The following is a 22,109-nucleotide window of genomic DNA, read 5'->3' as shown; positions in this document are numbered from 1 at the left end:
AAAGTGTGGATTTTTTTTAAGCCAGGTTATAACCCTCAAGATCTTTGATTGCAAAGCTGAAACTATTGGCCTAGCTAAAGTACATGTGACCTGTGCAGTATAAGGTAGATGCAGTGCATTATTCAGATAATAGATTATAATCGGTTATACAGTTATAACTCAATAATTTACATGAGCAATATGATGGGTGTAACATGTGGAGCAGGATCTGCTTGCATTGGTAAAGGGGTTCTTAGGATCCAAATTATAAGGTTCTCTGTGCCCTATAGTAATCATTCCGACTGTCTGTTCAGATCTCAGCAGGTTTATGTTGTATAATGAATAGATTTCAATATAATTTTTTTTATATCTATATTAAGTATATTTCTTTTTATTTTTTTTGAAATTGGAAATAATTGCATTTATCCTCATTGATCTTAGTTTTGTAAAAATAATATAAGTTTCTATAAACATATTTTTGTGCAACAATTTCAATGAAAATTTAACTACAGGTTTAAAAGGCTATTCCAAATGTGTTTGTACTGTCAAAAATTGATTTCCATAAAATCGGTAAGAAAGTTGAGGTAAATGTAAAAATTAAGTTTTTGTAACAAAATTTCTGGTATGCTTCGATTTCAACAAAAATTGATTTTTATGTATTACATGCTTTTCAAAACTTATTCCGGTTTTCAAATTTGCAGTAACAGCTAAATTTTGTTATGAAAATGAAAAAATTACCATTTTTTTGTGCTTTGATTTCAAAGAAAAATTATTTTGTAGGTATAATATGCTACACATAATTGATTTTGGAGTTTGAAAAACATCAATGTTAAAAATCTCAAATACTGACAAATTTATTTTGTGCTGCGATTGATATACCTAGGTATATAACATGCTATTCCAGATTTATTCTTGGTGTACAAAATTATATATCAGATAGTTGCCTAAAATACATATAATAGCTGTACTTGATCCATCATATTTCTGACTTGGTACATACATTTTCCAAAGAAAATGGTGGGTTTAACCTTGTTTTATAGCTAGCTAAACCCCCGAGTTGTATGACAAGTGTTTATTGTTCTGTTATATTACATAATCACAATTGGCTATAAACAAGATAAACAAAGAAATAGGATTGGTTGCTTGCAGTAACTATCAAAGTTAATTGTGTTATCTAAGTCGTTTTATTTGGATTTACTACAAAAAGGTGTATTTCCCAATAATCAATATAGGAAGAAATATGAATTATTTTGATCAGACAAATTGAGATTTATTTTTCACAAAGTACTATACACTGATATCTTCCTAATTAACTTTTTGCTAGTCTTTTTATTATCATCATAAAACAGATGTGACATCAGCAGGCATAAATCCACTTTCTCCTAAAGTCCGAAGTCCAACACGGCCAGTTGGTCTAACAGTAATCCAAGTTATACTGCCATGATTGAGGCTCAATCGTAGCCAAGCTTCTGGAGGGAGTTGTAAGGCTCTGTAATAACAAACAAATAGAAAGTTTTACTGCCATGATTGAGGCTCAGTCGTAGCCAAGCTTCTGGAGGGAGTTGTAAGGCTCTGTAATAACAAACAAATAGAAAGTTATACTGCCATGATTGAGGCTCAGTCGTAGCCAAGCTTCTGGAGGGAGTTGTAAGGCTCTGTAATAACAAGCAAATAGAAAGTTTTACTGCCATGATTGAGGCTCAGTCGTAGCCAAGATTCTGGAGGGAGTTGTAAGGCTCTGTAATAACAAGCAAATAGAAAGTTATACTGCCATGATTGATGCTCAGTCGTAGCCAAGCTTCTGGAGGGAGTTGTAAGGCTCTGTAATAACAAGCAAATAGAAAGTTTTACTGCCATGATTGAGGCTCAGTCGTAGCCAAGCTTCTGGAGGGAGTTGTAAGGCTCTGTAATAACAAACAAATAGAAAGTGTTACTGCCATGATTGAGGCTCAGTCGTAGCCAAGCTTCTGGAGGGAGTTGTAAGGCTCTGTAATAACAAGCAAATAGAAAGTTTTACTGCCATGATTGAGGCTCAGATGTAGCCAAGCTTCTGGAGGGAGTTGTAAGGCTCTGTAATAACAAGCAAATAGAAAGTTTTACTGCCATGATTGAGGCTCAGTCGTAGCCAAGCTTCTGGAGGGAGTTGTAAGGCTCTGTAATAACAAACAAATAGAAAATTATACTTCCATGATTGAGGCTCAATCATAGCCATGTTTCTTGGCTCTCTATCATAAAACTTTATTCAGTAGTCGAAGAATACAATTTGTGCTCAAAACATCAGATCCAGTATTTTGGTTGGTTAAATTTTGAGTATAAGTACGATAATCATACACAAAATTTTTATGGCCGCAAGACCTGGAGGGAATTGTATGGCTCACAAACACAACTGAAACAATCAAAGCAATTTCATCTTTCCTCCAGCATCATTTCATATTCAAGTTGATATTATAATGGTGGTAAAGCTGTGACCTGGTTCATAAGCAAATAAAAAAAATAATTTGAAAACATTGAGAAAAAATCCAAATTCACTACAGCATAAATTTCCAGGTTAACTGCTGACAAATCATAAAACTAAACTCTAACTGGAGATTAGTTTACTAAATATTCTTCTGTCTCTGTGGCCATTTTCACCGCTCTGATTAGGCGGATCATGATTTTTATGTACATGGTTTACACATTTAACTTTGGCATAGAATGTATCTGAACATCTAGATCTTGTACAGATGCATGTGTCATATACACATACAAAATCTGATACCTTTCAGGTTTTTTTTCCCACTTCTTACATTTCGTTCTGAAATATTTGAAAATATTCCTTCCTCAATATTTACAAATGATTTAAAATACTACTCCAACTTACAAGCAGTTCATGATAAAAGAAAATCAGAATATCCTGGAATAGTGAATATTTGACAAACAGTGTACTGGTAGATACGAATGTCCACTTTCTGAGCTACCACAATAATGTAAATGCTTCCTTCCTGCTTCTGGTATGCAAATACTTCATTAAATTTCAATATAATGTCTCTCTTTTCTATTCTCTTGTTCATATATAAAATGTATAACATTCAATGCAATGTTTTTGTTCCTTTTCTATTCTCATATTCAAATATTACATTTAATGTAGTGTTTTTGTTCCTTTTCTATTCTCATGATGAAAGACATCCTCAGCTGCATATATGTGTCACATCGTTCTTTATCAATGTTTTCTACTCATGTTTTCAACTTTTCACAATATTTTGTAACCTCTCATCCCTTTTCCTAGAATATGCATTTATACCACATCTTCTTATTTTGATACAACGAATTAATACTGATGCAAACATAGCAGAAAATGTTCATGGGGTATCTATTTTCATAAATTTTTACTCCAGGAAATGTCAACATAAATATTAAGTTTCATTAAATTCAGACCACTTGAATATTTTTATGCATTTTGGCAACAATTTCCAAAAATTATAATTTAAACTGTGATTTTAACATAAATGTTTTGTTCCAATTTCATAAAAATAAAATATTTAATACCTTTATCTCAATTTTGTTTGAAATGCTAACACAAAAAAATCATTGAAATCCTAGCAAAAAAGATCTTTCAATATTTTGGATTTTGGAACCAAAAAAAAAGTTACACTGCAATTTTTGCAAATTGTCACATAAATTAAAAGAGACCTTTATATAGGTATAAACACTGTGCAAAAAAAATATTGAAATTGGTTGAGGCATCCTGGTTTATCATACAACATAAAAGTGTTGACAAACGGGCAGACAGACTGTGTGATTTCTATAGGGCACTGCAAGCTAGATTAAGTGGGTGATAATAATTTGGATCCTAGGAACTAAGTATTGTATTACTGTAAAATATACAAATATACAAGACAGAAGCAATGTCATTTTAGGAATGCTTCTTTCAAAATAGTTATTAGAATTTAAAATGAAAGTTCTAATTAGTGTGATAAAAATTCCATCACATTTTTTTACAATAGACTGTTGACACAGAGTCTTCCCTGTCAGCAGAAAATTCAGAAAAAGACAATTTGATGGACAGCAACATTGCCAATTAATTCAAAGTTGCTGGACCATGAACTAGGGTGCAGGGTCTCGAAATAGTCAACAAACTGAGATTCAGTGAAAGTTCCTATCAAACTAACTTTAGCAGAAAACTTAACATTAAAAATTGGTAATTAACTGAAAGGCACTGGACCATGACCTACGGGGGCAGGGTCTGGAAATAGTTGTCGAACTGATATGTACTCTTTATAGAAAATATCATTGATCTATCACAAGAAGTTCCTATTAAACAACTTAAGCAGAAATCTTAACATTGTGAAAATTGCTAATTAACCCAAAGTCAATGGACCATGACCTAGGTGGCAGGACCTTGAAATAGTCCTCAAACTAATATGTACTGATAGTAATGCAACTTTATAGAAAATATCATTGATCTCTCACATGTAGTTCCTATCAAACTGTCTTAAGCAGAAAACTTAACAATTGGTGATGCTGATGATGACACCGAAAAAGCAACACCTATGTCTCGTCTTCTGTGACTTTCCTCGCAAGCCAGACAAAACTGATTATGTCACTGAAATATCTGAATTTGCATTATTGTTAAAATGTACTGTAGTATTTCTCAACCTTCATGATTAATGAAGGCCATGGTGAAACTAATATATTCAAATGACACTTACCTACAAACAAAATATCTTATAACATTGGCATGACATACAACAACTTCAAAGCTGTCTGTTTTTTGTTCTGGATCTGCTCTATGTACATATCGTCTAAATGCTGCCTCAATTCTAGCTCCATCCTGATAAAACTGCTGAAATGTAATTAGATATTCATGTCAAAGAGAGGCGAAAAATACCAAAGGGACATTCAAACTCATAAGTAAAAAAAACAAAACTGACAAAGCCATGACAAAAAGCGAAAAAAGATCAAAAGACAAACAGTATACAACAAGCATTCTGTGAGTATTGCATGGCAATACATAGTCCCCTACCGGTTAAAAAATTATTGTATTGGAACAAAATTCTAACTTGATCTATAACTCGCCATGGCGTAAACTATATAACAAATATCAAATCAATATCTTCAAGCATAACGAAAAAAAGTGCGGAAAACGATTATTTGAGTGAATTTTCTAAGTCCAAGGACCATAACTCTGCACAAAATCATCAGATCGGAACAAAATTCAAACTTGAACTGTAACTTGTCATGATAAAACTATATACCAATTATTAAATCAATATCTTCAAGAATGACAAAAAAAGTGTGGAAAACTGATTTTTTAGGGAATTTTCTAAGTCAAAGGACCATAACTCTGCACAAAATCATCAGACCGGAACAAAATTCGAACTTGATCTGTAACTTGTCATCATAAAACAATACACCAAATATCAAATCAGTATCTTCCAAGCATGAAGAAAAAAAGTGTGGAAAACTGATTTGCCGGACTGACGGATGGACAGACAGACAGACGGACGGAGTGCAAACCTAAAGTCCCCTTCGACTTAGTCGGTAAGGGACTAAAAATCATGTAAATATCCATATAGTCACTAATCATGCTAATGGAGATATGAATATAAATATATATGTGGTATGGCAAGTACAAATACTAAAAAAAAATTAATTCTTTTTTATATTAACGCTTTTCAGTTAGTTTTAAGGTGATTTTTATTGATGATTTTCTACATCATGTACATTGTATTTTGTATTCTTGAAAAAGATGATCTGAGTTTGACATATTCCAAAATACTCATATTTGCATTATTTTTTTACTTGTAAAAGTCGCAAAAAATAAATTGGTCCCAAAAATGTAAGTTGGTTTACTGTAAGAATTTTGTGTATTTATACACTGTATGTGGTCATCTATACGGTTATACATGTACTTATTCATGTAGATATTCATTGTACCTTCTCATGTATTCTTGCAGTTTTTCACTGACAAATATTTGGTTATTCATGTAGCTATTTATGTTATTATTCATTTATATTTTCACTGTAATAATTTACAAAGGTATTCATGTTAACAATCCTGCAGTTAAGTGTTATGCATAATCAAACTATTATCAAAGCATCAGACATAGTAATATCTAAATGTTGCCCTGTGAAAAAAAATCCTTATTATTTTGATGCTAAAACTTGCTATTTTATTAGTCCTTTGATTTATTTTTGCTAAAATTGTGTACATTATGGCAGGGTTGCCGTCTTCAAACATGTTTTACCTTGCCACATTCTTTATGTGCCTGTCCCACTTCGGGAATCTGTAGTTCAGTGGTTGTCATTGGTTCTTGTCTGTCATATTTGTTTTTCGTAAATTGTTTTGTTATTAATTAGGTTTTTATTTTTCTCAATTGAATTGTTTAATGTTTTTTATGTTGAGGCCTTTTATAGCCTACTATAGGATTTTTCTCATTGTTGAAGGCCTTACAGTTGCCTATAATTGCTTACGTCTACTTCATTTGAACTTTGGTGGATATTGTTGTATCATTGGAAATCATACATTGTCATACCACATCACCTTACTTTTATATAAATAAACTGCTCACTAAATTATATGGTTTACAACATTTTCTGTGAATAAATCTATTCCTACATTTTTCTCTGGTCTCCAGTTTCCAATAGGTGGTTCAGGAGGGATCGGTGCTCCTTCTCTTAGTATGTCTGTCTCCTCTCTCGGTACATCTGGTATACTTTTAGCAACAATGTCTGCAGTTTGTTTGGCTCTTGTCATTGTTGAACTGACCAATACTGAGTAATCGTGTCCCATTTCTTTTAGCCTTTGACCTGTCAAATCAGCTTGCTTTTTTCCTTAAATGATGAAAGGTTCATATAACATGTATAAATGAATATCTTTTCATAGATCTATATTTATCAACTTTTCTATTCATACTTATCATTCTTATAACATGTATTTGTTACCATGATTTAACAGCAGAGTAATTACGTCTGATTTCTTTGATGTTTTGACCTGCCAAAGGGACTATCTTTTTTTGTTAAATGATGATTGTAAGGTCATATAAATTAGTAAATGTTTTTATCTATTACAGATCCATGCTAAAATGTTTTCTATTGTATACTTCACCCTTCTGGAGAACCTGAGATCACCCCCCGTTTTTGTTGGGGTTCGTGTTGCTCAGTCTTTAGTTTTCTATATTGTCAACATGATTGTGTTTATTGTACGGTTGTTCTGTTTTTTTTTTGTTGTTTTTTGTTTTTTTGCCATGGCATTGTCAGTTTGTTTTCAACTTATGAGTTTGAATATCCCTTTGATATAATTCACCTCTCTTTTATCAGGCTCACTAAAAACAGATTCATAATTTTTCTATGTAATGCAAAATTATCATATTTTTACATGTGTGCTGGCAAGGAATAAAACAGTTGTCAATCAATCTTTAGAATAAAATAGTTGCATGGAAATACTGTAAATTCAGATATTATTACATGCATTTACTATGCAATTTTTGAAGAATGGACAAAAACGTGAAATTAATCATTGTGGTTTCAGGAAAATCTGCATACAGATAAATATATCAGATATCAGGATGCGAGTTCTAATCATTGCGATACCCACCCAGTCGTATCATTCACATCAATAAAACCTCGCAGTAATTTCTGAATTTAGGCAGGCTACAACTGGTCCCTTAACAATGCTTAAGGAACGTTAACACTTAAACTGTTATTGTTCATACCTAGTTCAGTGAGATATCTATCAAAGTCAGTTTTGCCATCTGTGTTGTATTGTCCATGTCGTATAAATAACAAATGTCTTGAAGCTGTTGGAGTTCTCTTCTTAATCTCATTTTCAACATCCTTTAAATCTTTTTCTGTTGTTCCTTCTGAAGATTTGTCAGGTTTAACAAGACTATTTGGATCTCGCCTTAAAAAAAGTATTGAAGATGATTATTTGCCGCATATTCAACCCTCAGATGATCACGATCAATATGCCTTTAATATACAGATCAGAGTATATTTCCACTTTTACCATATAAAATGAGGATGTGGCATGATAGCCAACAAGACAAATACCTTCCAGAGAATGAAAGTACTATCCATTTTCCTATTAGCAAGCTCAAATAACTTATTCCTTATGCTGTACATTCTGTCCGGCACTTCATGGGCATCCCGGTCGGGTCTGACCGTTGTATAAATACAGCCATCTCCAACGTCCCCAAGAAAGCCCAGATAGATGCCAACTAGACAACTGGACTTTTAGAATGTTCCAATAAACAAGAACAACAAACTTAACACTGGTAAGAATGTCTACCACCAATATGGATAAATCTTGTCATATTTATCATAAATAGCTTATTAAAGGGGCACTAGCTACGAGATATAAAAAATTACAAAATATGATTTTTTTTGTTCAATCATTAATGAAAGTGGAATAGTGAAATAATAATTCGCTTTTAGCAGCCAGTATTGTCTAATTTTGTCAAAATAAGCAAATAAATATTGATGATGAATTATTCACTTGCAAGTGAATAATTCGACCTCATTGAATCCGTATTCATGTGAACTTCAATTTAACCCCTTAGATAGAGTTGGATAACGCATGAATTGTGTGCATGTTTGATTATTTAAAGGATAAGAATGTCAACATTGAAAGTAAACAAAGGTAATTCATTTAATTGACTGATTCGATCCTCAAAAAAATCATTCTTATACAGGTAAAAATGATGATTAACATATATTTTTAATCTATAAATGAAATTAAATAGACCTAGAAGAATCCAATTGCACGAGTTGCGCTATCTATTTATATCTTTATTTATGTTTATATCCCTTATATGGGCATCGGTGGTTTTCGGGAGGTCAACTCCACAGTTAATTAGATGGCGTCTAGACTTAATTACACACAAAACGAAGCTACATATTATCGACCCTATACCCTGTAAATTGTTAATTTTAGATTTTTTATAATTTTGATAAATGTTTTACATTGTTATATAACAAATATGAGAATTTGAGTCAAATCGGTGAACATGAATTTGACAGCTAGTGCCCCTTTAAGGTAACACAAAACAAAAGCAACTAAATTTTATCAAAATTTCATTTTCAGCTATTTTTGTTACTTCTTAATCATGTTAATATTACAAAACCTCTATATTGGAGCTGCCAGGAGAAAAAACAAAACAATAATTTGCAGCTATAGAGGGAATCAAATATAAATGTACAGATATTAAACAAATATAATTGTACAACAATTAATGTTGCTGATGGTCATTTCAGATTTTCTTGAGGAGAATGTCAGTCAGGGGTACTTCTTGTACAAGTAATCTTTATTTACTTGAAGAAGTAAAAAATAACATACTTATATAAGTTAATTATAATGTTTGAATAACCTCCCCTTAATTTTCTCAAAAATTCACTTGTATAAGTTAATTTTTTTTACAACCCACAAAAATTCTCAAGTTTCCAGATGTAAAAACATGCCTTTAATGATTTTTCCCAGGTTAGCTCTCAATTTTTGATTAGAGTTCAATGTTTCAGCTCATTAATTCAACAAAGAAACTGATTGGGCAAAGATCTTAAGTATTTGCGAAAGGCTTTCAAAAATTGCTCCTTAGGGGCTTGTAAATGAGCAGTGTTCTGAAGATAACAGACAAATGAGATTTTTATTGTCCATGAAATTAAACTTAAATGATTAGTTAAGACATCTGCAAAGGACAGACAATTTAAAATTCTATTAGAGCAAAGAAGTCATAAGAATTCAAGAAAAGAAGATAGGATGATTTTTTCACTTATATAAGTAAAAAAATCTGAATGTCTAAGGGACATAACTCAGCCAATTTTTTTTTACCTATACAAGTAAATAAAATACACTTGTATGAGTATCCTAAAAAATTACTGATATTATAAGTACATGTATATTAATATTACTTCTTCAAGTAAATAAAAATTACTTGTACAAGTAGTACCCCTGACTGAATGTGTAAATATGAATTCTTTTTAAAAGAAAACATAAATTAAATATTTCATTTTCAAACTACAAAAAAAAGAAACTTCTACTTTGTTTTAAACTACATATTTTTATTGTATACAATTATAAATCTAGAAACCCCCCGTAAGAATCCTCTAGACTGACCATCTGATGATTTTATGTACACATGCATAACTTACTTTTTGGGAAAATTTATGTTAAAAACAAAATATATTGTTTCATGTACTAATTGAATAAAAAATCCATATTGAAATAAAATGCTTCGCTGGGCGCAGCTTGATACGACCGCAGAGGTCGAACCCTGAACAGTTGGGGCAAGTATGGACACAACATTCAAGCTTGATACAGCTCTGAATTTGGATTGTGATTAAATATTTGACACAGCATAGGTTTCTGACACAGAAAGAATGTGGTCTAAGAACTTCAATTTTTTTTAATTTACCTATTATGGTCCAATGTCCAAAATCAAAATACATGGTTAGATTCAGCATATCAAAGAACCCCATATATTCAATTTTTGTTGAAATCAAACAAAGTTTAATTTTGGACCCCAACTTGGACAAACTTGAAAACTGGTCCCATAATCAAAAATCTAAACACATGTTTAGATTCAGCATATCAAAGTACCCGAAGAATTCAATTTTTGTTAAAATCAAACTAAGTTTAATTTTGGACCCTTTGGACCTTAATGTAGACAAATTTAAAAAACGGGACCCTAAATTAAAAATCTAAAAACACAGTTAGATTTGGCATATCAAAGAACCCCAATAATTCAATTTTTGATGAAATCAAACAAAGTTTAATTTTGGACCCTTTTGACCTCAATATGAACCAATTTGATAGCGGGCCCACAAATAAAAAATCTAAAGACATGGTAAGATTTAGCATATCAAAGAACCCCATATATTCAAATTTTTGTTGAAATCAAACAAAGTTTAATTTTGGACCCCAATTTGGACCATCTTGAAAACTGGGCCAAAAATCTAAAATCTAAATACATGTTTAGATTCAGCATATCAAAGAACCCCATATATTCAATTTTGGTTGAAATCAAACAAAGTTTAATTTTGGACCCCAACTTGGACCAACTTGAAAACTGGTCCCATAATCAAAAATCTAAACACATGTTTAGATTCAGCATATCAAAGAACCCCAAAAATTCAATTTTTGTTAAAATCAAACTAAGTTTAATTTTGGACCCTTTGGACCTTAATGTAGACCAATTTAAAAAACAGGACCCAAAATTAAAAATCCAAATACACAGTTAGATTTGGCATATCAAAGAACCCCAATAATTCAATTTTTGATGAAATCAAACAAAGTTTAATTTTGGACCCTTTTGACCTCAATATGAACCAATTTGATAGCGGGCCCACAAATAAAAAATCTAAATACATGGTAAGATTCAGCATATCAAAGAACCCCATATATTCAATTTTTGTTGAAATCAAACAAAGTTTAATTTTGGACCCCAATTTGGACCAACTTGAAAACTGGGCCAAAAATCTAAAATCTAAATACATGTTTAGATTCAGCATATCAAAGAACCCCATATATTCAATTTTTGTTGAAATCAAACAAAGTTTAATTTTGGACCCCAACTTGGACCAACTTGAAAACTGGGCCCATAATCAAAAATCTAAACACATGTTTAGATTCAGCATATCAAAGAACCCTAAGAATTCAATTTTTGTTAAAATCAAACTAAGTTTAATTTTGGACCCTTTGGACCTTAATGTAGACAAATTTAAAAAACAGGACCCAAATTTAAAAATCTAAATACACGGTTAGATTCGGCATATCAAAGAACCCCAATAATTCAATTTTTGATGAAATCAAACAAAGTTTAATTTTGGACCCTTTGGACCTCAATGTGGACCAATTTAATAACGGGGCCCAAAATCCAAAAACTTAATACACGGTTAGATTCAGCATATTAAAGAACCCCAAGAATTCAAGAATAAAACCCCATTGAAATTGATCAAGAAATAAGCAATTTATACGAAGTATCTTCTTTTGCACAATACTGTGCAATTGAATATTTCTTGCTATTGCGCAATACTGTACAATTGACAATTTCTTGCTATTGCGCAATATTGTGCTATTGGATATTTCTTGCTATTGCGCAATACTGTTAAATTGAAGATTTCTTGCTATTGCGCAATACTGTGCAATTGAAGATTTCTTGCTATTGTGCAATACTGTGCAATTGAAAATTTCTTGCTATTGCACAATACTTATTATATAATAATTTACACATCCTGTTTGGTGTGTATCTCCTACCATATCATTATTATTTGCTTTTAAATATAAATCAGAAATAACCAACTTAAAATGGAAAATTTTAAAAGAAAAAAAAAAGGAAAAAAAGAAAAAAAAAAAAAAAAAAATCCCCCCCCCAAATGTTTTGAACCCCCTTATGATTCATCACCCCCAAACTCAATCCAAGCCTTCCCTTTGTGGTATGGTACCTTGCAGTACAATTTCAGAGAGATCCATACACTTGAACACAAGTTATTGTCTGGAAACTAGAAAAATGCTTATTTTTGGCCCCTTTTTGGCCCCCAATTCCTAAACGTTTCGGGCAATTACCCCCAAACTCAATTCCAGCTTTCCCTTTGTGATATGGAACCTTGTAGTACAATTTCAGAAATATCCAAACACTTACACACAAGTTATTGTCATGAAACTAGAAAAATGCTTGTTTTTTGCCCCTTTTTTGGCCCCTAATTCCTAAAATTTTGAGGCAATTACCCCCAAAATCAATTACAGCCTTCCCTTTGTGATATGGAACCTTGTGGTACAATGTCAGAGAGATCTATACACTTACACACAAGTTATTGTCTGAAAGTTACAAAAATGCTTATTTTTGGCCCCTTTTTGGCCCCTAATTCCTTAACTGTTGGTACCATAACCCCCAAAATCAATCCCAACCTTCCTTTTGTGGTATTGAACCTTATGGTGAAATTTCATGGAGATCCATTCACTTAAACTAAAGTTAGAGTGCGAAAACCAATGTGTCTTCGGACGACGCCGGACGACGACGACGACGATGCCAACGTCATACCAATATACGACCAAAAAATTTTTAATTTTTGCGGTCGTATAATAAAATGCTTCGCTGGGCGCAGCTTGATACGACCGCAGAGGTCGAACCCTGAACAGTTGGGGCAAGTATGGACACAACATTCAAGCTTGATACAGCTCTGAATTTGAATTGTGATTAAATATTTGACACAGCATAGGTTTCTGACACAGAAAGAATGTGGTCTAAGAACTTCAATTTTTTTAATTTACCTATTATGGTCCAATGTCCAAAATCAAAATACATGGTTAGATTCAGCATATCAAAGATTAAGAACCCCATATATTCAATTTTTGTTGAAATCAAACAAAGTTTAATTTTGGACCCCAACTTGGACAAACTTGAAAACTGGTCCCATAATCAAAAATCTAAACACATGTTTAGATTCAGCATATCAAAGTACCCGAAGAATTCAATTTTTGTTAAAATCAAACTAAGTTTAATTTTGGACCCTTTGGACCTTAATGTAGACAAATTTAAAAAACGGGACCCTAAATTAAAAATCTAAAAACACAGTTAGATTTGGCATATCAAAGAACCCCAATAATTCAATTTTTGATGAAATCAAACAAAGTTTAATTTTGGACCCTTTTGACCTCAATATGAACCAATTTGATAGCGGGCCCACAAATAAAAAATCTAAATACATGGTAAGATTTAGCATATCAAAGAACCCCATATATTCAATTTTTGTTGAAATCAAACAAAGTTTAATTTTGGACCCCAATTTGGACCATCTTGAAAACTGGGCCAAAAATCTAAAATCTAAATACATGTTTAGATTCAGCATATCAAAGAACCCCATATATTCAATTTTTGTTAAAATCAAACAAAGTTTAATTTTGGACCCTTTTGACCTCAATATGAACCAATTTGATAGCGGGCCCACAAATAAAAAATCTAAATACATGGTAAGATTTAGCATATCAAAGAACCCCATATATTCAATTTTTGTTGAAATCAAACAAAGTTTAATTTTGGACCCCAATTTGGACCAACTTGAAACTGGTCCCATAATCAAAAATCTAAACACATGTTTAGATTCAGCATATCAAAGAACCCCAAAAATTCAATTTTTGTTAAAATCAAACTAAGTTTAATTTTGGACCCTTTGGACCTTAATGTAGACCAATTTAAAAAACAGGACCCAAAATTAAAAATCAAAATACACAGTTAGATTTGGCATATCAAAGAACCCCAAAAATTCAATTTTTGATGAAATCAAACAAAGTTTAATTTTGGACCCTTTTGACCTCAATATGAACCAATTTGATAGCGGGCCCACAAATAAAAAATCTAAATACATGGTAAGATTCAGCATATCAAAGAACCCCATTTATTCAATTTTTGTTGAAATCAAACAAAGTTTAATTTTGGACCCTTTGGACCTCAATGTGGACCAATTTAATAACGGGGCCCAAAATCCAAAAACTTAATACACGGTTAGATTCAGCATATTAAAGAACCCCAAGAATTCAAGAATAAAACCCCATTGAAATTGATCAAGAAATAAGCAATTTATACGAAGTATCTTCTTTTGCACAATACTGTGCAATTGAATATTTCTTGCTATTGCGCAATACTGTACAATTGACAATTTCTTGCTATTGCGCAATATTGTGCTATTGGATATTTCTTGCTATTGCGCAATACTGTTAAATTGAAGATTTCTTGCTATTGCGCAATACTGTGCAATTGAAGATTTCTTGCTATTGTGCAATACTGTGCAATTGAAAATTTCTTGCTATTGGACAATACTTATTATATAATAATTTACACATCCTGTTTGGTGTGTATCTCCTACCATATCATTATTATTTGCTTTTTTAATATAAATCAGAAATAACCAACTTAAAATGGAAAATTTTAAAAGAAAAAAAAAAGGAAAAAAAGAAAAAAAAAAAAAAAAAAAAATCCCCCCCCCAAATGTTTTGAACCCCCTTATGATTCATCACCCCCAAACTCAATACAAGCCTTCCCTTTGTGGTATGGTACCTTGCAGTACAATTTCAGAGAGATCCATACCGTGACTTGAACACAAGTTATTGTCTGGAAACTAGAAAAATGCTTATTTTTGGTCCCTTTTTGGCCCCCAATTCCTAAACGTTTCGGGCAATTACCCCCAAACTCAATTCCAGCTTTCCCTTTGTGATATGGAACCTTGTAGTACAATTTCAGAAATATCCAAACACTAAAACACAAGTTATTGTCATGAAACTAGAAAAATGCTTGTTTTTTGCCCCTTTTTTGGCCCCTAATTCCTAAAATTTTGAGGCAATTACCCCCCAAATCAATTACAGCCTTCCCTTTGTGATATGGAACCTTGTGGTACAATGTCAGAGAGATCCATACACTTACACACAAGTTATTGTCTGAAAGTTACAAAAATGCTTATTTTTGGTCCCTTTTTGGCCCCTAATTCCTTAACTGTTGGTACCATAACCCCCAAAATCAATCCCAACCTTCCTTTTGTGGTATTGAACCTTATGGTGAAATTTCATGGAGATCCATTCACTTAAACTAAAGTTAGAGTGCGAAAACCAATGTGTCTTCGGACGACGACGACGACGACGACGCCAACGTCATACCAATATACGACCAAAAAATTTTTAATTTTTGCGGTCGTATAATAAAATGCTTCGCTGGGCGCAGCTTGATACGACCGCAGAGGTCGAACCCTGAACAGTTGGGGCAAGTATGGACACAACATTCAAGCTTGATACAGCTCTGAATTTGGATTGTGATTAAATATTTGACACAGCATAGGTTTCTGACACAGAAAGAATGTGGTCTAAGAACTTCAATTTTTTTAATTTACCTATTATGGTCCAATGTCCAAAATCAAAATACATGGTTAGATTCAGCATATCAAAGAACCCCATATATTCAATTTTTGTTGAAATCAAACAAAGTTTAATTTTGGACCCCAACTTGGACAAACTTGAAAACTGGTCCCATAATCAAAAATCTAAACACATGTTTAGATTCAGCATATCAAAGTACCCAAAGAATTCAATTTTTGTTAAAATCAAACTAAGTTTAATTTTGGACCCTTTGGACCTTAATGTAGACAAATTTAAAAAACGGGACCCTAAATTAAAAATCTAAAAACACAGTTAGATTTGGCATATCAAAGAACCCCAATAATTCAATTTTTGATGAAATCAAACAAAGTTTAATTTTGGACCCTTTTGACCTCAATATGAACCAATTTGATAGCGGGCCCACAAATAAAAAATCTAAATACATGGTAAGATTTAGCATATCAAAGAACCCATATATTCAATTTTTGTTGAAATCAAACAAAGTTTAATTTTGGACCCCAATTTGGACCATCTTGAAAACTGGGCCAAAAATCTAAAATCTAAATACATGTTTAGATTCAGCATATCAAAGAACCTCATATATTCAATTTTGGTTGAAATCAAACAAAGTTTAATTTTGGACCCCAACTTGGACCAACTTGAAAACTGGTCCCATAATCAAAAATCTAAACACATGTTTAGATTCAGCATATCAAAGAACCCCAAAAATTCAATTTTTGTTAAAATCAAACTAAGTTTAATTTTGGACCCTTTGGACCTTAATGTAGACCAATTTAAAAAACAGGACCCAAAATTAAAAATCCAAATACACAGTTAGATTTGGCATATCAAAGAACCCCAATAATTCAATTTTTGATGAAATCAAACAAAGTTTAATTTTGGACCCTTTTGACCTCAATATGAACCAATTTGATAGCGGGCCCACAAATAAAAAATCTAAATACATGGTAAGATTCAGCATATCAAAGAACCCCATATATTCAATTTTTGTTGAAATCAAACAAAGTTTAATTTTGGACCCCAATTTGGACCAACTTGAAAACTGGGCCAAAAATCTAAAATCTAAATACATGTTTAGATTCAGCATATCAAAGAACCCCATATATTCAATTTTTGTTGAAATCAAACAAAGTTTAATTTTGGACCCCAACTTGGACCAACTTGAAAACTGGGCCCATAATCAAAAATCTAAACACATGTTTAGATTCAGCATATCAAAGAACCCTAAGAATTCAATTTTTGTTAAAATCAAACTAAGTTTAATTTTGGACCCTTTGGACCTTAATGTAGACAAATTTAAAAAACAGGACCCAAAATTAAAAATCTAAATACACGGTTAGATTCGGCATATCAAAGAACCCCAATAATTCAATTTTTGATGAAATCAAACAAAGTTTAATTTTGGACCCTTTGGACCTCAATGTGGACCAATTTAATAACGGGGCCCAAAATCCAAAAACTTAATACACGGTTAGATTCAGCATATTAAAGAACCCCAAGAATTCAAGAATAAAACCCCATTGAAATTGATCAAGAAATAAGCAATTTATACGAAGTATCTTCTTTTGCACAATACTGTGCAATTGAATATTTCTTGCTATTGCGCAATACTGTACAATTGACAATTTCTTGCTATTGCGCAATATTGTGCTATTGGATATTTCTTGCTATTGCGCAATACTGTTAAATTGAAGATTTCTTGCTATTGCGCAATACTGTGCAATTGAAGATTTCTTGCTATTGTGCAATACTGTGCAATTGAAAATTTCTTGCTATTGCACAATACTTATTATATAATAATTTACACATCCTGTTTGGTGTGTATCTCCTACCATATCATTATTATTTGCTTTTAAATATAAATCAGAAATAACCAACTTAAAATGGAAAATTTTAAAAGAAAAAAAAAAGGAAAAAAAGAAAAAAAAAAAAAAAAAATCCCCCCCCCAAATTTTTTGAACCCCCTTATGATTCATCACCCCCAAACTCAATCCAAGCCTTCCCTTTGTGGTATGGTACCTTGCAGTACAATTTCAGAGAGATCCATACACATGAACACAAGTTATTGTCTGGAAACTAGAAAAATGCTTATTTTTGGCCCCTTTTTGGCCCCCAATTCCTAAACGTTTCGGGCAATTACCCCCAAACTCAATTCCAGCTTTCCTTTTGTGATATGGAACCTTGTAGTACAATTTCAGAAATATCCAAACACTTACACACAAGTTATTGTCATGAAACTAGAAAAATGCTTGTTTTTTGCCCCTTTTTTGGCCCCTAATTCCTAAAATTTTGAGGCAATTACCCCCAAAATCAATTACAGCCTTCCCTTTGTGATATGGAACCTTGTGGTACAATGTCAGAGAGATCCATACACTTACACACAAGTTATTGTCTGAAAGTTACAAAAATGCTTATTTTTGGCCCCTTTTTGGCCCCTAATTCCTTAACTGTTGGTACCATAACCCCCAAAATCAATCCCAACCTTCCTTTTGTGGTATTGAACCTTATGGTGAAATTTCATGGAGATCCATTCACTTAAACTAAAGTTAGAGTGCGAAAACCAATGTGTCTTCGGACGACGCCGGACGACGACGACGACGACGCCAACGTCATACCAATATACGACCAAAAAATTTTTAATTTTTGCGGTCTTATAAAAAGTAAATGCAATGTGTAATTAAACTTCTGAGATCATTAATGGGTGATGTTTATCAAGGTGGGCGGAGTTTTGACCATATCAGTAGCAACTGACTTACAGCAGCTTGTCAATAATGATATAACTTCTCCCGCCAGATCTGGTTTTTGATGCATAGGGTGTGCATTTTCTTTATATATTTAGAATTGCTGAAATTGAATGCTTTCTCACTGGACAAAACCTAATTGTTTTATGATTAAAGGCCAATCCTGAAGTATCCCCATGGTACATGTGTGAATGATATTGAGGTTCAAATAGGAAGATCCTTATTTATTCAATTGTGACACATACATTATTGTCATGGAAATGTAGTTTTAAATGAAATTAGCTCCTAGATAATTATGTAATAATAAAATTTTCACCATTTGAAAGATTAATCTTTCTTCTTTCTTTTGGTTCCTCATTTATGAATTTTAGAGCTGGAGGAAAGAAATTACATCAGTTGAAAGTTGTCTGATTGGGGCTGAAAAAATCTTTGTATTGTGCTACTTTAAATGAGTAGTAGAAACCACGGAAGATTTTATTTCCTATGGGAGTTCGACAAAGAGACACGTATAAGGATAACTTTGTTTCTTTACATTCACTCCAGTTACATCATGTACAATATTACTGAAAACCATTCAGTAAAATTAGACTTATGTAACCAGAGAGCATGATTTTCATTACAAAATCACACTCGAACCCGAGACCTCTGTGTTACTAGGCAGCGCTTTTTAAAACCAACTGAGCTAAAGAAGTAACTTCCTTAGCTCAACCACTTACCTGCTTACGGCTGGCCAAGCATCTACTATCTTCTACATATACTAAGGGAAGCAATCCCATCACACTTCCCCACTTCAAAAGTCATGATACCATTATGACTCAAACACCAAATACCCTGGCTAGAAATCCTCTCTAACCACCGTGGTTTTTTTAGTTGGGCGCCAAATGTAACCAGACTGAGAGAGCATGATTCATATTACAAAATCACTTTGTCTCCTCCAGGACATCTGTGTTACAAGGCAGCGCTTTAACCGACTGAGTTAAAGAAGTACTTCCTTAGCTCAACCACGTATGGCTGGCTAAGTGTCTACTACATATACTAAGGGAAGCAATCCCATCACACTTACAAATGTACAAAATAATTGTTAAATGATATACAGATGCCCTCTACAGGCCCTATGAATTTTATCATGTTTGGTAGGAAGTATAGATTATTACATGGCATTTTTCATATCAGACCCTTTATTGGCCCTCGTTCATGGTATCAGCCCTCGAGCCGTATCAGCCCTAGGTCATGATATCAGCCCAAGAGCCGTAGGCTCGAGGGCTGATATCATGAACGAGGGCCGATAAAGGGTCTGATATGAAAAATGACATGTTATGATCTTTTTATCATATAATTCAGCAGAAGAAATACAGACAAGAACTATTAAGATTTTTGTCTTTCTTTGAACTTTTAGATAATAATTTCCAGACAGCCAAATACAAATTTCTTAACTTTAATTGTTTTTATTGATAATACAAGCATTTTATTTATCTTGTGACATATCACAACAATTATCATGTTCTTAGTTTGAAAAGTTTATTGTCACCTTTCCTGTGATGGTTGCCCCCGAAAACATGTGCATAGATATGCCTGAAGTTGTTGGGGCTCAAAATTTGATGTCTCTCAAAACATGTGTAATCATAATTCATTGTTGGTTCTCAACCATTTTGTGAAAAGTATTAAATCACTTGCGGTTTTCTGCACTGTGTTGTTATTTTTCAAAGACTCGACAAACGCAGCCGTGTCGTCTGTCAATTTGTTTACAAACAAATTTCCAGAAATTTACGAAGTTGCATGCCATAAACGTCACGGACATTAACGGAAAGGCATGTGATAACATTCCGGAAGCAGTCAATAAAGGTTCGTTTATAAGCCCGCAGAGGAAACTCTTAGGAATCTGGTTAATAAACATAGTAATCCTTTCATAGCCTTTTAATACTTTTAAATGTTATTGAACTGTAAAATTTAAGTAATATTTTATACAAGTATATGATAAATAAAGATATTTGTATTTGATGGGACAAATGTATAAAGATCTATAAAGAATGTCAAGAATACAATAAAACAGAGCAATATCACATATAGAAGTACAAATGTAAATAGTCCAAATAATTATGACGTTTTGTATGGCTTTTTGATATGTTTTTTAAGGAAGGCGTAACAGCAAAAATCAAAAATAGCCTTTCTTGACGTCATAATTATTTGAACTAACATATAAGTTACATGGCTTGTACAAACGTTGACAAACTGAAAGTATTCACCTGTCCCAATTATAATCCCATTTCACTGAGGGTTCGAAATTTGTTGTCCATGAAGCCAAGACATTTCCATCTATCTTAAATTTTTCATACAACACAATTCCACTAGCTATTACAAAACCGCTTAATCCAACTGCATTGTTTTTACAAAACAAGAGGCATCGCTTCATAACCATGCTGGTGTGATAACTTAGGGACTGTTTAGACTAGGGAAGTGTAACCAACAAACCTCTGTTTTTTTCTGTAAACATGGTTAAAGATCTTCCTTGATATTTTGGAACACCATACTTTTTAGACTAGGTCTCCTTTGGGCGTAGATTTAAACCAGCATTAATAAGTAGGTACTGGCTAGGATTTACGTTGAAATGTAATAATTATTATAGTAACCTACAGACCATCGGAAATTCAGCAATAAAACCCAAAGCCTGTTAACGTTTTTAAAATTTTAACGTAACAATAACGCAATATAACCGTAGACAAAAATATTAGTGTTACCAAGGATTTGTATAGCAAGATATAAATCCTTGGTGTTACGCCCGAAATTAATCGGTTCCTAACCAGAACTTGCATTCCGGCAATTAGTCGTTTTTGTTATTTTTCGTTATTGTTACGTTTTCAACGTAATCGTAGCCAGTGCCTAATTAGTATAATTTTATAAGGCCAAACATGCAAAGAAACCACACGAAATCCAAGTATCTGTAATTACAGAAATATATATAAATTATAAGTTTCCAATTTTAAAACTGTGTCTAGTAGGAAGTTGAATTTCAAAGCGTCCGTCTTGGCTAGAATCTGAGAAAGTGTTGACTATGCTATGTTCTTTGTTGTTCTTTGTGGTCGTTGAATATTTTCTGTTGGTAGTTCGGCTAGACGGTGTATGCCTTTGCAAAATAGTTAATATTTGTATAAGCATAGATATAAGTATATATCCTTAACCACACGAAATATAAGAAAAAGTATCCATCATTTCATATATTCACTATTGAGTAGTAATAAAATGAATAATTCCAATCACCCACCTTTTATAGTACACACACAGTAAGTATGAGGGTCGTACGTAATTCAGAGTGTTATCACTCTAAATTATCAGCAATCACCATATTTTACTGTCATTCCCTCTACACCAGCAGGTGTGATTTTAACATGTACAGCAGCGAGCTTACATAAATTTACACAGAGTGTTTTTTTGTTGTTGTCTCGTAATGAAAATAAAGGACACAATTGCAATTACCATGCACATGAAGCAAAACTCAATCAGATCTCTTTCATAAAAAAGAGTACATATATTTTTCA

General features: G+C 32.6%; 1 protein-coding gene across 2 annotated transcripts; it reads right to left on the bottom strand.

The window, feature by feature from the left end:
• Positions 1-1,109: 1,109 nt before the first annotated feature.
• On the bottom strand, positions 1,110-21,025 carry LOC127712576 (serine/threonine-protein phosphatase PGAM5, mitochondrial-like). Of its 2 annotated transcripts, none has more exons than XM_052219082.1 (5): positions 20,820-21,025; positions 7,674-7,861; positions 6,578-6,792; positions 4,668-4,801; positions 1,110-1,468 (listed from the first exon to the last, which is right to left on the bottom strand). In XM_052219082.1, exons 1-5 carry the CDS (start codon positions 20,990-20,992, stop codon positions 1,318-1,320), a joined length of 861 nt encoding a protein of 286 aa, XP_052075042.1. In that variant the 5' UTR covers positions 20,993-21,025; the 3' UTR covers positions 1,110-1,317. The 2 variants fall into 2 exon arrangements, with proteins under 2 accessions (XP_052075042.1, XP_052075043.1); XM_052219083.1 differs by having other exon boundaries at positions 4,668-4,798.
• Positions 21,026-22,109: the final 1,084 nt, after the last annotated feature.

Source organism: Mytilus californianus, unplaced genomic scaffold, assembly GCF_021869535.1.
Source record: "Mytilus californianus isolate M0D057914Y unplaced genomic scaffold, xbMytCali1.0.p SCAF_8, whole genome shotgun sequence".
NCBI classification, from domain to species: Eukaryota; Metazoa; Mollusca; class Bivalvia; order Mytilida; family Mytilidae; genus Mytilus; species Mytilus californianus.
Note: the sequence above shows the minus strand (reverse complement) of the source record. Positions and strands in the feature narration are given on the sequence as shown.